Source organism: Gekko japonicus, unplaced genomic scaffold (assembly GCF_001447785.1).
Source record: "Gekko japonicus isolate JY-2015 unplaced genomic scaffold, Gekko_japonicus_V1.1 scaffold1250, whole genome shotgun sequence".
Classification (NCBI taxonomy): Eukaryota; Metazoa; Chordata; class Lepidosauria; order Squamata; family Gekkonidae; genus Gekko; species Gekko japonicus.
This window is the reverse complement of record NW_015173163.1, coordinates 84817-101564: the sequence shown is the minus strand read 5'-3', so window position 1 is coordinate 101564 and position 16748 is coordinate 84817. Positions and strand designations below refer to the sequence as shown.

The following is a 16748-nucleotide window of genomic DNA, read 5'->3' as shown; positions in this document are numbered from 1 at the left end:
AAGTGCACCTTATCTGATTGCAGCTTTGTGGCATTTTTAAATTGCCCCACTGGATTTGTAAATAGCAGTGATGTCCATGGGTCTGACCCGTGTGTCATCACAGTTTGGCCCTCAGCGACTTCCTCAATGAATTCTAAGTCAGCCTTTTGACACTGAAGCCTGATGTTCTTTTATCAGCAGCACTGAAGCATCCTGTTAGATTGAAATGTTCTTCAGCTGACTTCTGAGATGGAATTTGTGTCAATTTCTAAACACCCGGAGCTGCCTTATCCTCAGTCAGATTAGAGATCTGTCAAGAACTCGTGGGCACTCCATGAAATTGCTGAGGAGTCGGGTTAGAATAGATAAAAGGAAGTACTTCTTCACCCAAAGAGTGATTAACACATGGAATTCACTGCCACAGGAGGTGGCAGCACGGCATCCCCAGCATGATGACATCACTTCCGTGTGATGTCATCACACTGGGGACATTGTGCTGGGTTTTGGGTGTTGGGGGCAGGGCTTCCCCCCACTGGCCGGTGGCCAATTGGAGCTCACCAAATTGGGGGATCCCCCACTTCCACCTAGGGGCTGGCAACCCTATGTGATGCTAGTCCTTGACAAGGTCCATTTACATCTTAGGGAACCCTCAAATTCTTGTATGGGGGGCACCTCACTTTCTCCTGTATCCCCCACACACTATTTCCTCTTTGCCTCCTCCTGGCAATCCCCATATCCTCTCCCCTTTCCTTGCCTCATTCTCTTCTCAGCCATTCACCAACTTGTCTTTTATCTGTCTCCCACCTTCATCTATGTATATTATTTAGACCTCATCTTTCTCCACAGTGGGGAATCAAAGCAACTTACATAATTATTATTTCCTCCTTTTTATCCTCACCACAGCCTTGTAAGGTAGGTTAGGCTGAAAGTATGTGGCTGGCACAAAATCATCCAGTAAGCTTCCAAAGAAAGATGAGGATTCAAATGTGGGTCTTCCAGACCCCACTCTATAGCTCTAACCTTTACACAGGCCCGTAGCTACAGTGGGGCATTTCGGGGCCCGCCCCCTGACTTCCTGCCAGGGTCCTATGACTTCCTTTCAGCCCAGAGCCCCTGACTCTCTGGCAAGATGTGGCAGCTGCTGTGAACACCCCCTGCGCTTTCCAGAGGTCCTGTAGTTGTGCTTGGGTCTCTGCACAGGTGATCATCGGCACCCTTTCTCCTGGCCCCAGTGCCCCCCAAGGAATTAAAATGCCACCTGGCAGAAATTCCTGGCTACGGGCCTGTCTTTACACCACACTGGCTTTCATGGGGGGGGGGCTGCTGTTGAACAGTAGCAAGCAGCCAGACCTAATTGAATCATGCAAATTGTGTGGCAACAAGTCACCCAGTAGTTGCTGACAGTTGGGCCTGGCCCCACTGAGTCCTCCCTCAAAGGCCAGAACAACCCTGGAAAGAGCCCTGTCCTGTCCTCCTGCCTTTTACTCACAGAAACCAAATCTGGAATGCTGCATTTGCTCAGCAACAGCCGCTAAGGAAATCTCTTTCTTAAAGCTACAGGTGCTCCTTTTATCACTGGATTTTTTAAAAAGATGGGTTGTTTTTTTAGACTTCACATTTTTCTGCAAAATTGGGGTGTTTTTCAGATTTCAGGTAGAAAGATCTGACTTGCCTATTCATAGCTCCAGTCACCAGATTTAAGTATCCTCAGTTTTGGTCAACTTCACAATTAGAATATAGAAGTGGGGACCCACAAGAAACTTGTAGGGAAGGGGCATTCCCCTACTTTGGCTTTCTTCCCTCTCCCCTTTTCTCTGTCAAAGTTCCCCTTCTCTCTTTCTGCCCCCACCCCTTATCTATTAACCTTCCCTTACCCCTCTTATCCCCTCAACCCTTCTATGGCCCCGGTCAGACAGGCTGGATATCGTGGGGGGGGGGGAGGCATGGCTGTTTGCCCCGGAGCGAACTACCGCGCGGCAGCCAGATCAAACATCCCACTGGACGTCCCACCGATGTCCCGTGGTTGGGGGGAGGTGCCGATCATACCTCACTCCTGCAGCATGGCAAAGAAGCGGCGCCGCGGGGGTTGTGTTGTTTTTTTTAACCGAAAGTGTTCGCATGCGCTGTTGGGTGCTTGTGCGCACCCGTGGAGACTTGACAAAAAAACCCTTTTCACGACGGGACATGGGCGGGCGCCGGATGCCACGAGCTAATACCGGAAACAAAAATTGTTAAAATTATTTAAAAGCATTTCTATGGATTTGATTGATAGTTTGAAGTTATACGTCGGTCCTCTTCAGAAGAAGACTCACGAAATGAATATACTAGCTGGAAATTTTGTCAATATCATTTTGGACACACACACACACACATATAGTTTTATTTATATATATATATATATGTGTGTGTGTGTGTGTGTGTGTGTATGTGTGTGTGTGTATATATATATTGTTATATTACCTTGGCTCTATGTTGTATATGTTACATAACACTTTGTATTGTTCAAGAATTGTTTGAGAATTTTTTGGCTAGCTGTTATTTGCTTTAGCATCTATACACAGCTTGGTATGTTCTCCTTTTGCTTGTAACATCAATCTCTGACATTTTGTGATTAGCTCCACCTACTGAGGCAGCCATTTTGTGGTTGCACCCACCATCCTGCGCCAGAATCCCAAAGGGCCCCTCAGGGTCAAAAAGGCTGAGGCCCCCTGCTATATAACATCAGGACATTCCAAGCTACAGCGAAAAATACAGTCCACAGTTTAAAAAACCATAAGAACACAACATTTTGCTCTTTTTTTTTTTTACAGTTTTACAATGATGTCAGAGAAATGCTTCTACCACAAGGGGATCCCTTTTCCTACACTGGGCTACTCAGAGGAAATACTCAACTATGTGGGAAATGAATTCCAAATGCTGGATGACGATATCATTAATGTCACTTACCCCAAATCAGGTAGGAAAGAAAATGGGTGGAAGAAGAGCTTTGTATGGACGTCGTCCTGGAAAGAAGGGAAATAAAATAAACAAAGGCCAAATGGCAACATTGGGTCATGATACAACCCTCGGTGTGTTTACCCGTATCAAGAGACTAGGCCTTTTCCATAGTCTCTTCTTGAAAAACGTGGCCTGAAGAACATGGAAGCTTTCTGCGTCCTGGGAACCAGGGTCAAGATGACTGTAGCTCAGAGGGAGCGATATGGAGGATTAGGGAGTATTCACAGGTTCTGGGTGTTGTAAAAATAGTGAAAAGTATTTAAAATTACTCAAAGTATCAATGGATCTTGCTCTATTGGAAAGAAGAGATTTCTTTGCCTTTAAAAAACTTTATTTCTAAGGGTAAAGGTACACAGTAAAGGTAAAGGTAAAGGTTCCCTTGCTCGAAAGCCAGTCGAATCCGACTCTAGGGTTGCGGTGCTCATCTCCGTTTCAAAGCCGAAGAGCCAGCGCTGTCCAAAGACATTTCCGTGGTCATGTGGCCGGCATGACTAAACACCAAGGTGCACGGAACGCTGTTACCTTCCCACCGAAGTGGTACCTATTTATCTACTTGCAATTTCTTGCTTTCGAACTGCTAGGTTGGCAGGAGCTGGAACTAGAGATGGGAGCTCACTCCATCATGCGGCACCCGGGTCTCGAACTGCTGAACTACTGACCTTCCACAGCCTGCAGTTCAGCGTCTTAACCACTTGAGCCACCGCAGCTCCTTAAAGGTACACAGGAAACCTACAAATAAACAGAACATTTAAGAGCTACATTTTCTACTGCTTATTTCTCAAAACATAGTCACACACTAACTCGCAGATAATGGAGAATCTGTCCTTCTCGACCCCTAGAAAGGAAGTCACCCGGAACAAACAACCAATCACTTATCACAACAGAAGTTACTTTCCCCAGGCTAATTCCCCATTGGCTCTGCGCCAGGTTTCCCTTCCAGGTCAGTCTAAACAATAGCAATACTAGGTAAACAAGTTAACCCTATAATGACTGGATTGTCAGACCTTGTAAACACATACATTTCCAACACTGGGTACATCATCCACCCTAGGCCACCAAAGTGGGCCTACACATTCCATCTTATTAACACAAAGATCTGTGGATACTGGCTTAATTGGATCTGATACAGCTGCAGTCAGAGTGTCAGAGACTAATTGGCAATCTGACCTGATTGGTTGCCTCGCCTGGTCAGTAACACCATAGTAAGTTGGGTTACATTATCGGGCCTAAATTTGATTGGTTAGCCAAATCACGCCAGTGCACGCTGCAACGCATAAAGAAAAGACTCTTCGTTCGAGTTTTGCCCCCTTTTTGGTATACAACTAGCTTTGGGACACTTTCGACTTGTGGTGGACCTAGGGTTGCCAGGTCCAATCTTGGCAGGGGGATTGGGGGTGTTCCAGGAGGGGGCGTGGCCATCTCCGATGCAATGATGTCACGCAGAATGACGCCATCATGTCCTGGACGCAGCTTGTGCACGCCCCTGGCTTTTCCCAACCATTTAAAGGAAACTTCCCTTTAAATGGTTGGGGGAGGGGAAGCGAGGGCTAAATGCGCCTGCCCTGTAAGCAGTGAACTCACCTCCTGCAAGGCAGGAGCTGGTGGCACCCACTTGAAAATAGTGGGCCCTGGGCCTCCTGCCCTGCAAGATAGGAATTTGCCTCTTGCAGGGCATGAGCGGCAGCCCCCTCTCAGGAAGAGCAGGTGCCACGTGTGCCTCCCCTGCAAGCCATGAATTTGCCGCTTGAAGGGCAGGTGCGCGTGGCGCCCACTCTTTTAAAGCAGGACTGCAGACTACTTTTGTGGGTGGGGCTTTCCCCCACCGGCCAGCTGGCTGGCATCAGGTCTGAGCCCTAAAAATTGGGGGAATCCCTGCCTGCACTTGGGGACTGGAATCCCTAGGTGGACCAGCATAGCTGAGCACCTGTTGATTTGGATTTTGGAACTTATCTTGGACTCAGTCTTGCTAAGTTAGCATCTGGATTAGAGATCTATTGCTTGTGAGAAGTGTTTAGGTTAGTTATTTAGCTTTATTATTTCTATCCTCCCTGTTCACTGCTCTTTTATTGTATACTCCTGCACATTCTTTTTAATCCATCATTTTAGCTATATTTGGTGTGTTCTTGAATTCTGGGGCTTCAATCTGAATCCAGTACTTTGGCCCAGGTTGGCTACAGCTACCAAAGTAACTTGTGTCCGGAACTTGCCTTGTAAGTGCACAACCTTGCAGGGCTGATTTATTGTTCCTAGACTCACGAGGGCTAGAAGCTTAGTCCCTTGGTCTCTGGCAGTTGGATTAGTTAAAGGGACTGGTGACAGTGTTACCCTGAAGTGTGTAAGACTTTTGTTTCCTTCTTCTGCTTCCTTCTTCTGCTCAGCCCATCACCCCCTTAAACAAGTCCCCTGTCTTGGGGGCAACTTGTAACAACCTGCTTAATCGGAGAATAAATGGAGAAATGTTCATAGAAGTCACATGGTGGTGGCAGAATATTTTAGTACCCGAACTACCCAAGCCGAGGATGGCCAATGACCAGGCTGGGAGTCAGCTCCCAACAATTCTAAATTTTGACATTACCAATTCATGGTCTGTACCACAATCATCAAGGGCCGCGGTGGCTCAGAGATTAAGACACTGAGCTGCAGACCGAAAAGTGAGTAGCTCAGCAGTTCGAGACCCCAATGCCGTGTGACAGTGTCAGCTCCCATCTCTGGCTCCAGCTCCTGCCAACCGAGCAGTTCGAAAGCAAGAAATTGCAAGTAGATAAATAGGTACTGCTTTGGTGGGAAGGTAACAGCGTTCCATGCACCTCAGCATTTAGTCATGCCAGCCACATGACCATGGAAAAATCTTCAGACAGCGCTGGCTTTTCGGCTTGGAAACGGAGATGAGCACCACCCCCTAGAGTCGGATTCGACTAGCTTTCGAGCAAGGGAAACCTTTATCTTTTTGCCACAGTCATCAGCTCCTGGTCTTGCTTTAGCAGAGAAGAACAGAGCTTCTCCATCTTCTGCTTCTGATTACGTAATCTATTTGATTTCTGAATTGGCCATCTGGTGATGTCCACATATACAATCCTCTCTTTGGCTGCCTGAAACACGGTTTCTCGATGAGTAAATTATTGTCTTGACAAAATTGTATGAATTGCTCTCCTGCTTCGTTTCATGCTCCTTGGCCAAATATTCCGACAATATTTCATTCTACTTCGTGTCAAACCTTAGCTTCACCTACGATTATCAGGACACCTTGTTTAGATGTGTGATCAATTTCTTCCTGGACACTTGCACAAAAGCTTTCAATTTCTTCCTCTTCAACATCTGTAGTTGGGGTATAAACCTGAATGATGGGTATGTTGATAGGCTTCCCATGAAGTCTGATTGATATTATGTGGTCCGACTTTGCATTATAGCCCCTGATTGCTTTTGCTACATTCTCACCTGGGCCACCATGAAATTATGGTGTCGTTAACAACAAGATTTTTTAAAGAAATCAGTGACGTGTTGAAGAATCATAGAATCATAAAATGTTAGAGTTGGAAGGGACCTTGCAGGTCATCTAGTCTTCCCAAGAGACTTCCCAATGACAAGCAAATTCCTTTCTAGGTACCAATTGGATGGCACAGATCTTGAGCTTGATCCAGCATAGTGGGGACACCACATGGGTCTACAGTGCACCAGTGTGGCAACGGGTGCCTTGGATTGAAGGTATTGGAGGAATGATGTCTGCTTTGAGATGTCCTCCACCCAGGCTCCTGACTTCGCATCTGCCACTCCAGCTTTTCCCCAAGTCTTTCATTCATTCGAAAGCCAAGGTAATGGAGGAACAACATAAATGGCGAATACTGCAATATGCATAGATGGGGAGGGGTGGAGGCTCAGTGGTAGCACATCAGCTTGGCATGCGGAAGGTCCCAAATTCAATCCACGGATCTCAAGTTCAAAAGGCTTAGGTGATGGGTGAAAGGAAAGACCTCTGCCTGGATCCCTGGAGAGTCTCCGCCAGTGGGAGCAGACAATACTGTCTTTGAGAGACAAAAAGGTTTGAGTCATACAATACAGGCCAACTGGGTTTTACTGTGCAAACTGGCAAAATCCAGTTGGAAAGTGGATTGAAAGAGGATTTATTTAGTGTGTGTGAGTGCAGCCTAACCATGCAATCTTTAGCACAGATACATACACCCAGGGCTATTTTTGGGCAGGAACGCACAGGAACGGAGTTCTGGCTGGCTCCCAAGTTGGCCACACCCAGCAGGAACTCATTAGCATAATAGGCCACACCCAACAGCAGGAACTCATTAGAATTGGCTACATTAGGGGTGTGTGGCCTAACATGCAAAGGAGTTCCTGCAACAAAAAAGGCCCTGGGTTTTGACAACAAACAAGGTAAACAGAATAAGAAGCAAAAGGTGGGTTTGGCTGGATGACCACACTTCTGATAACATGGGAATACGGCCTAATATGCTAATGAGTGGTGCAGTCAGGGTGTGTGGCCTAATATGCTAATGAATTTCTGCTGCTGGGTGTGGCCTATTATGCTAATGAGTTCCTGTTGGACTTTTTCTACCAAAAAAAAGCCCTGCATACACCATTTTAAGACCACAGAAGTCAACGGGCTTAGAAGGGAGAACCTCTGTTTAGGATTGCAGTACTAGGTCTTGGCTGTCATCAAAGAAAGTCTTATGCATGGTGGTGGTGATTTTGTGTGAGTATGAAAAAGTCATGCTTCCCTTTGTATGCTTAAGACAAATCTTATTTTGGTCCTAGTTCATCCTTGGGCGTTTTCCATGTATTCCATTTGATAAACTGTAGGGATGTGCCTGATTCATTGAAACATGTTTCACTTATGTGAAACTTTGTATTGTTACCAATGCTTCCTCTAAGCTGTGGAGTCTTGCGAGCAAAAATTCTACTTTGTGAACTACTGGTATTAAAGCTGTGAGCAAGCGATTTGGCTGCTGCATAAATTAGCTTGCTCTGGAGCCATCCTCCGTGAACTAAGACACAAATGTGAGCTGGAGACTAAAAAACCGTGAGTAAGCTCACACTAACTCAGCTTAGAGGGAACACTGATTGTTACTATCAGCACCGTTATACTAAGACTTTTTTCCTATTGATCTGTATGTATCAATATTGTCTTTGACTGTAAAAAACACTCTTCGGTTATTGGGAAGTTCTTTGATGTCAGCATTCTGGTCTGTCCCGAATTGTGACCTTTTCCCTCTTGTTTATTTTTTACTTGAGAATGCCTGAGGCAGGCATTTATCTTTTATTTTTGCTCATTCATATACCCTCTTTCCACTATCCAAATAAATGTAACAAATGCACTTTCCCCATTAGTTTAGAAAATTATTTTGATTGCTTGTTTAGCAATTGAAACTAGGCTTTAATGTCCAATGCAAATCCAAAGCAGCTTACATAATTCTCTTCCAGTTTGGTGTAGTCGCAGCAGACTCTCCTCCCCAAACCCTTCCCTTTCCAGGACCTGCCCCCTAAATACTATCCTTTAATATGCCTGCCTCAGGCATTCTCGAGTAAAAAAATAGACAAGAGGGAAAAGGTCACAATTCGGGATGTCTAGAATTTCAAGATTTGCTTTTGAAAACTGGGTTTGTAGAGTACTTGTTAAAACAAAATTAGCTCTTCTTGAAATCCCATACTTTTATATTTCAGAACACATGGATATGATTTTACAGTTGGTACAAGAAATATATTTAGCCAGTTAAAATTAAAGGACAATATTATAAGATATAGCATGATATTGCTATAACCCAATAAGGTAGAAAGGTAATGGTATTTACTCACACTCCTTAAAAGTAGAAATAAATGTTTGCATTTAGGCTGAAAAGCTTGTAGTAACTATGAAGATTTAAAACCCCTGTCAATGTTTTGTTTGTTTTGTTTGTAAGTTTGTGTGTGTGTTTTATGGACTGTAAGTTTCAATGTTTGTATGTAAAGTTTGTAATGTTATTAAAATTAATAATTTTTTGCCCTTTGGGGCAATTTAAAAAAAAGAAAAGAAATCCCATACGTTTACATCTTGTTGCTGTCCTGTAACGGTGCTTCTGCCTCTCCTACAGATTATCTTCACCATGCGCAATCCAAAGGATGCGATGATCTCATTCTACCACGGTTCCAAACTCCTGAAACTATATAAAGATCCTGAAACCCTACAAGAATTCCTGGAAGAGTTCCTGAGAGGGAATGGTACAGAAATAGAAACATCTTCTGAATCTTTTAGGTGGAATTGCAACAGGCATGCCATGCACCGAGTTACATGCTCAGCGCTGTAATCGCAGGGCACTTCTCTGAGACAGGAGTAGAAGCCTGCACGCTGCTGTGTCTTATACACTGTCACTTTTGTAAAATGTAAAAATGTTTAAAAAATGTTAAAAATGTAAAAAAAAACATACACTCATACACTGCTATTGTAAATTCTAAAAAATGGGGGGAGGGGGGAAAAGACTCAAACTCTAGCAACCAAACAGAACAAAAACAAAGGCAGATATAAAGGAAAAGGTAAAGGTTCCCTTGCTCGAAAGCCAGTCGAATCCGACTCTAGGGTTGCGGTGCTCATCTCCGTTTCAAAGCCGAAGAGCCAGCGCTGCCCAAAGACGTTTCCGTGGTACCTATTTATCTACTTGCAATTTCTTGCTTTTGAACTGCTAGGTTGGCAGGAGCTGGAACTAGAGACAGGAGCTCACTCCGTCATGTGGCACACTTGGGTCTCGAACTGCTGAACTACCGACCTTCCACAGCCTGCAGTTCAGCGTCTTAACCACTTGAGCCACCGCAGCTCCTTAAAGGCAGATATACACAGAGACAAAAATATAACAGTGGTGGCAGATCTACACACACATTTCTATAAAAGGCTTCCAAATATCTAAAAATAAGTCCATGCACAATTGCCTTCTATATGCCATGGGTTCAAATATTGATAGAATTCTAAGGTTGTCGATTCATTGATTTACTGGAGGCGGGCATTTATCTTTTCGGTGCTGTAATACAAATCTTTTATCTGTAGCCAGGGCATGGAGGATGCATTTTCATTGACCATTGGTTAGCCTCCAAGAGATGAGCAGATAGTTTAAAAGTACATAAGCATCCTCAAAAATCAGTACAAATTCTAATACAAAACTGATATGAGTAATAACTTCTTCCCAGAAAAGCTGAATGACTAGACACGCCCAAAGCATGTGTTTAAGGGACATGTCCTGTAAGTTACAACTCCACCAGTTAGACTTTTTACTTGGTCCCTTGCTGAAGAGGCACTGTGGCATCCAATATATCCTAAACACAATTTTTTTGCCATCACAAGATCCATGGAGAGAAAAGGTATAAACTTTGCCATATTCCATTCCTTTGGCAAAATTGGGCATTTTAGCTCCTTATTCCATTAATTCCTGAGACTCGGCGTATCATGTTTATTAATCAACATCAAACATTCATGGACAAAGTTTGCCAGTTTCCTTTTCTGCATCAATTCAATTAGAGCTACCAGGAGCAAAAGGGATACTGCGGCACTTAATGCTACAGGCCCGTATTTAGATACCAGCAGATGTTGCAATTGTAAATACTGCCATTCAACAGAAGTTGACAAGCCATATCTAGAATTCAGCTGAGAAAATGACAAAAGCTCACCATCACAATCTATCAATTGGTACAATGTAAAAATTTCCCTATCAGTCCAAGCCTTCCATAAAAAAAAAATTATTCCCAATTTTTAGCTCTGGATTGACCCAAAATGTTAATATACCAAGTGAAAATGATCAAATTGATATTGTTGTATTATTATTATTATTATTATAATTATTATTATTATTATTATGCCAGCTATGAACCTCGAATCTTGCCAGGGGGATTTGTTGTTGTTAACAACAAATTATTTATTAAATTTATTTATTAAATTTATATACTACCCTCCTCCAAATGACTCAGGGTAGTGTACAACAGAATCAGACATAAACAAGTTAAAAGCAATAAATAGAAAATGGTAAATGGTTATTAATAGATAAAACAGTGTAAATCCTCAGAATAATTGATGGCATGCGTATAACTTCGCTCCCTCCATAGGGCTGATAACAGACTGGGATTCGTAAAGGCCACGCTAAGGAACCACTGCTGTCCGCAACCGTAGATCTAATGGAACAACCCTGTTTTACACGCCCTGTGGAACTGAGCAAGGTCTGACTCCTGGCCCAAGAAGGCCCTGACCCTAGTTGAGGAGAGCCAGACATCTTTTGGACCAGGGATCACCAGTCAGTTTTGGTCTCCCGAGCATAAGGCTTGTTGGGGGGTATATCATGCACCATTGTTCTTTAGCTGTAGGGGAAATGGGATCGACTCTAACATAAGGAGACCCTAATGCATTCCACTTAAAGAGGGGCACCATATAAGAAGCATCCAGAAGTGCCCAAGACTGACGGTCCAACTGCAACAAGTCATCCCAATAATTAGTACAAGTTAAGAAGTATGCCTGAGGATATAAATTAAGATCAGGGATACCAAATCCTCCTTCCTTGAATGGAAGTTGCATCCTCTTTAAAGAAATCTGAGGCAGTAAGGAACTCCACATAAATTTCTGAAATGGAGTATTAGTTTTATGAATATATCTGCAAGATATATGGAAAGGGATTTGCATGTAAAATATAAATAATCCTAATATCTATTTTGATTGTATTTACTTTGCCCCACAAAGACAAGTTTAAATTTGCTCTTCTGCCCAAATCCAAAGGTAGCCTGCTTTGTGTTCAAACTGTGGTTTGTTTTTCGGTTTGTGCCCATCCCTAGGCAGCACCTTGGATCTCGGAGATGAATAAAGAATTCTAAACCACTTCAAAAATTCATAAGGAAAACAGAATTTAGTCAGTGTAGTAAAAGTGAGAGAATGGCAACTTGATCAGATTTCTTACTGTTTAAAGCAATCAGACCAGTAACCAGACAAAGATTATATCAGAGCCTTGTCTATCTTGTATAAATCCTACCTGGTCTGTATGTACCAAAGTTGTAACAACTTTTTGAAGTCTGTTAGCAAGAATAGCAGAATAGCAAGAACAGCAGTTAATACCTTATCATCTGCATTCATCGAATAAATAGGTCAAAAATTTGCACTAATTTGCCATGTTTCAGATCACAGAGATATTAATACCATATAACAACAATGGCAATTAGCCAGACTAAAAAATCTTGGTATACAATAAGTAAAGTTTTAGAATTAAGAAATCAGAAAAGGTTTTATACTATTCAGTAGGCAATCTATCTTGTCCTGGAGATTTGCCATTATTCATATTAATTATCACTGCCTTTATTTCATCCATATGCAAAAGTTCAGCAAGAATCTGTTGCTGAATAATATCTAAACATGGCAGGTCAAGGTCAGAGACAAATGTTACCAAATCTCTTTCTGAAAATCCTTCGCCTTTACTGTACAATTCATAATAAATACATATTAAACATAACAATAATAGAACTTTTCACTACCAAAATAATAACACAACTATTTGGATGTGTAATCACGTCCTGAACCTGAAAAGAAACACACTTGTGTCTCAATGTAGCAATACACTACTATTCTAAGCTCATTCACTTCAATATACTTAGGATACTTCCACTACGGTTGCCAGTCTGCCATTGACAACCCTGTAAAATTTCCAGGGGCAAAGACCTGAGAAACAGCCCAGCAAAAAACAAAAAACAAACAGTAAAAGCTCAGAAATTACATCAATCCACTCTAGGAGTCACCAGAAACTCTATGGCTTTATTGTAGAGTTTGCTGCGATTCTTAGACAGGCATGATGTCACATTCAGGTTTCCCAGGAAGTAATGCCATCCTTGATGGTGCCCCCATGTTCCAGACCCCTTCAGAGTCCGGCCTGTTCCCACTGCAGTCTCCCCCATTTATTCCTGCTCAGGTGGGCAAAGGAACAGGGTGCTGGGACTTCTTCTGCTATAGCAGGAGAACTGGCCTTTCTAGGTGGAATTCATCCACAACATCCCTGAGAATGACCTTTGCTGGTCCACTCCAACTCCTGCTTTCCCCCCATGATTTTTTTTTAAACTTTCTTCTATTCTACCTCCATGTTCCTCTTTCAGTGCACTATGGTTCCTGGTTTGACCATGTGAAAGGCTGGATGAAACTGAAGGGCAGAGACAACTTCTTCTTGGTCACTTATGAAGAGCTGCAGCAGGTATGGCTCCAAGACCAGCTGCATTCACACAGGTACACCACTTACCTCAGCTCCTGAGGATCCCAACTTCTGTCTTCAAATATTTTTGGCAGATGTTCTGTCACTGAACAATAGCCCCCTCGGCCTAAGAGATCTTCATTAAAACACCCTGCTTGGTTAGTTTAACTGAAAGCTTGTCCAGAAACTCTACTTTCTCAACGAGCAACTTGGATCCAGCAGAATTTCCCCCCTGATGGAAGGGTGTCCTATTGGCAGAGCAGACCTTCCTCTCCTGCTATCCCTGGCTGTAGCCCCCCACCCCAGCTGCTCCTGAAGGACAGGGAACCCCTAAGCACAGCCTGAGAGGGGAGTCAGAAGTCTGCCCTGCAAGGGACAAATGAATGGACATCATCACCCACCTTCGGCTGGTGGAACTCCTCTGTGGGAATGGGATCCAGCCCACGATTCCTCTCGTAACTTGAGATCCATTTTCAGCATTTGCTGTATCCCATCAATGGATCTTTTCCTGGCCTCATCCAGTTCCTTCAGTCAAAGCGATTTGTATAGAATAATAATGCAAGAAGTGAAGATGAAGACACACCCAGAAGCAGCCTGGCCAGATGTATCTTGTAAAATGACCTCAGTTTCAGTTTCAGTTTATTATTATTACAGTCATCGACCAGTACAATTCAATCAATTTGAAATACAATGAGAAGGAATTCCCCACAAAAGCCTACCCGGTAAGACCCAGAAAAGGCTAACCAGGGGCCATTTTGTAGAAAAAGAGCTAGGGGAACTCATTAGCATACGGGCTCTTTTTGTAGCAGGTACTCATCTGCATATTAAGCGACACACCCCTAATGTAGCCAATCCTCCAAGAGCTTACTGTAAGAAGAGCTCTGTAAGCTCTTGGATGATTGGCTACATTAGGGGTGTGTGGCCTAATATGCAAAGGAGTTCCTGCCACAAAAAGAGCCCTGCTTGCCACACCCCCTGACATCACCGGAAGTGTGTCATAAGGCCACACCCCCTGACATCATCGGAAATGTGTCATAAGGCCACACACCCCACCCCCAACAGTCCCGGCTGGCAGGAGTGCAAGGAAGCCCCGTGAAGGCCCTCCCTGGCCCCAGGCAGGCAGGGGTGGGGAGAGGCAGGGAGGAAGCAACTTACCCTCCCTCTTCTCCTGCCTCCTCCTGGCTGAATGAGGGCCGGAAGCGGGGCGGCCGGAAGCAGGGGGCGGGGCTTCGTCATGTGCCCCGCCCCCCGTACCTCACCCGGGGGAACTGCGATCCCCCGCGATCCCCCCCAAAATGACCTCTGCTAATAACAACACAGAAGTGTAAAGGTTATAAAAATTATAAAAGGGAGAAATGGAACTACCTTTTAAACCATTAAAATGTCACTTTAAAAAAGAAAAATAATAATAATTAAAAGGTAAAGGTATGGCCTATTTGCCTCGCTTTTTGTGTTCCTTGTAAACCTGGGTGCAGAACCTACCTAAAATGACCTCAATGGCCTCCCGTACCTCTTGACAATGGGCTGATCATCACAGGCATTGCACACTCATTTGCACTGTTGGGGTGACTGGTATTCCATCCCCCCCTTCTCCAGGACCTGAGAGGCTGCGTGGAGAAGATCTGCCGCTTCCTAGGGAAGGAGCTCACGAGTCAGCAAATCGACTCTGTGGTTGAAAACTCCTCCTTCCAGAAGATGAAGGACAACAAGATGTGCAATTTCACACTACTACCAGACACCGTCATGGATCACCAGAAGGGACCGTTCTTGAGGAAAGGTGAAAGCAGTGTGGAAGGAGTGCCTCGTTCCAGAATGTGATCTTGCATAAATACATTTACTTATGCCCCCATGTACACAAAGTTGATAGGATGGAAAAGTCCAAGGGCTTGGTTATTCTATAAAGTTTGCCTCATGTTTGCTTTCTTGGGGTGACTCTTCTTGACAACTATGGCTAATAGCTCCAGAAACTTTGATGAGACTTGTAGATTAGGGATGGTCTGTAGCTTAATGGCAGAGCATCTGTTTGGCATTCAGAAGGTCCCAGTCCCTGGTATCTCCATTTAAAAGGATCGAGTAGTAGGTGATGTGAAAGACCTTCACTTGAGACCCTGGATATCTCCTGCTGGACAACCCATAGACCAATGGGATCACTCAGTAGAAGGCAGCTTTATGTGTCCATATGTTGAATCCTAAGGGGTGCCTTGTGTGACCTATGTCCTTGTATGCAAGTGTGTGCGTGTGTGTGTGCGTGTGCGCACGTACACACGGACATGTATTTGGTAAGTGGTGATGGCTGCAACTTTGTACAGTGTGAAATCCTAGCAGGGTATGGATGCTGAGGGCCGACAGTGGGAAATCAACCAAAGGGGAGGGGCAGGGCATTACTGAGCTGGGTTAGACATGACCCAAAATGGGACAACCAAAGAGGATCAAGCACGTCCAGATTCCAGACTCCTTCACATCTTCAACCCTTTACAAACATTCAGGTTCGATTTTACTGAACAAGACCACCTGCATTTTCATATAGCCTTACAGAAGGCATAGTCCACCCCCCATTTAATGACCTGACTAGGACATCTTTGACCCTGAAAGAGAATCAATTTCACATATTGTGCGGATACAAAAGTGAGACAGAAGGAAATGACACTCCACCAACACACATACAAAAAATCCCTCTGATTACCACTCCTTGTTGTGTTGTTTCAGGAATCTGTGAGGACTGGAAGAATCACCTGACGCCAAAGCAGGAAGAATATTTTGACAGTGTTTATTGGGAAAAGATGCAGGATATGAGCGTGGCCTTCCCATGGGATTGAAGAATGCCCGATCGTTCCTTGCAGTGTATAGCATCTTCACACTTGTGTGCCTGACTTGGGACAAATGCCTCCTGTAATTGAACCAAATTCTGTTAAATATACAATTCTTGATCTTGCAGATGTGATTGGATGATTGAGCAACAATGGCATGGTCTACATAGCAGAGGGCAGTTCAAAGTGAAAACATATTCAAAGCTGATTGTCTGGCCAGCTGCTGGGGAGCGGGGGGGGGGAGTTCCCCCTTTACCAGAGGTGGTAGAAACCAAATCTGAAGGAGGACTCCAAAGTCCCACCTAAAGGGTAAAAAAAGAGAGTGCTTTTCTCCCCCATCCTTCTAGTAGTAAATCAAACACTAATTACTGTGCATGAATTCTATGAAAACCAGGGGTCATTTCGTAGAAAAAGAGCTAGGGGAACTCATTAGCATAACTCATTAGCATATGCCACACCCCCGACATCAGGGGCCCGGTGGTGGACCTGCATGTCCAGCGGGAGTGCGAGGAAGCCTGCCAAGGCCCTCCCTGGCCCCAGGCAGGCAGGGGTGGGGAGAGGCAGGGAGGAAGCAACTTACCCTCCCTCTTCTCCTGCCTCCTCCTGGCTGAATGAGGGCCGGAAGCGGGGCGGCCGGAAGCAGGGGGCGGGGATTTGTCATGTGCCCCGTCCCCCTGCACCTCACCCGGGGGAACTGCGATCCCCTGCGTTCCCCCCCAAATGACCTCTGATGAAAACTAACTGTAAATGTTAATGAACAACACTGTAAATTAAACGAACTTGTACA

At 44.3% G+C, this 16748-nt stretch overlaps 1 protein-coding gene across 1 annotated transcript; it reads left to right on the top strand.

Annotated features, from left to right (window-relative positions):
- The first annotated feature begins 2799 nt into the window (after positions 1-2799).
- Positions 2800-15970, top strand: LOC107119875 (sulfotransferase family cytosolic 2B member 1-like). Its single transcript, XM_015422490.1, has 6 exons — positions 2800-2935; positions 6577-6785; positions 9051-9177; positions 13063-13157; positions 14751-14931; positions 15861-15970. The coding sequence occupies exons 1-6, from the start codon at positions 2800-2802 to the stop codon at positions 15968-15970; spliced, it is 858 nt and encodes a 285-aa protein (XP_015277976.1).
- The last annotated feature ends 778 nt before the right edge of the window (positions 15971-16748 follow it).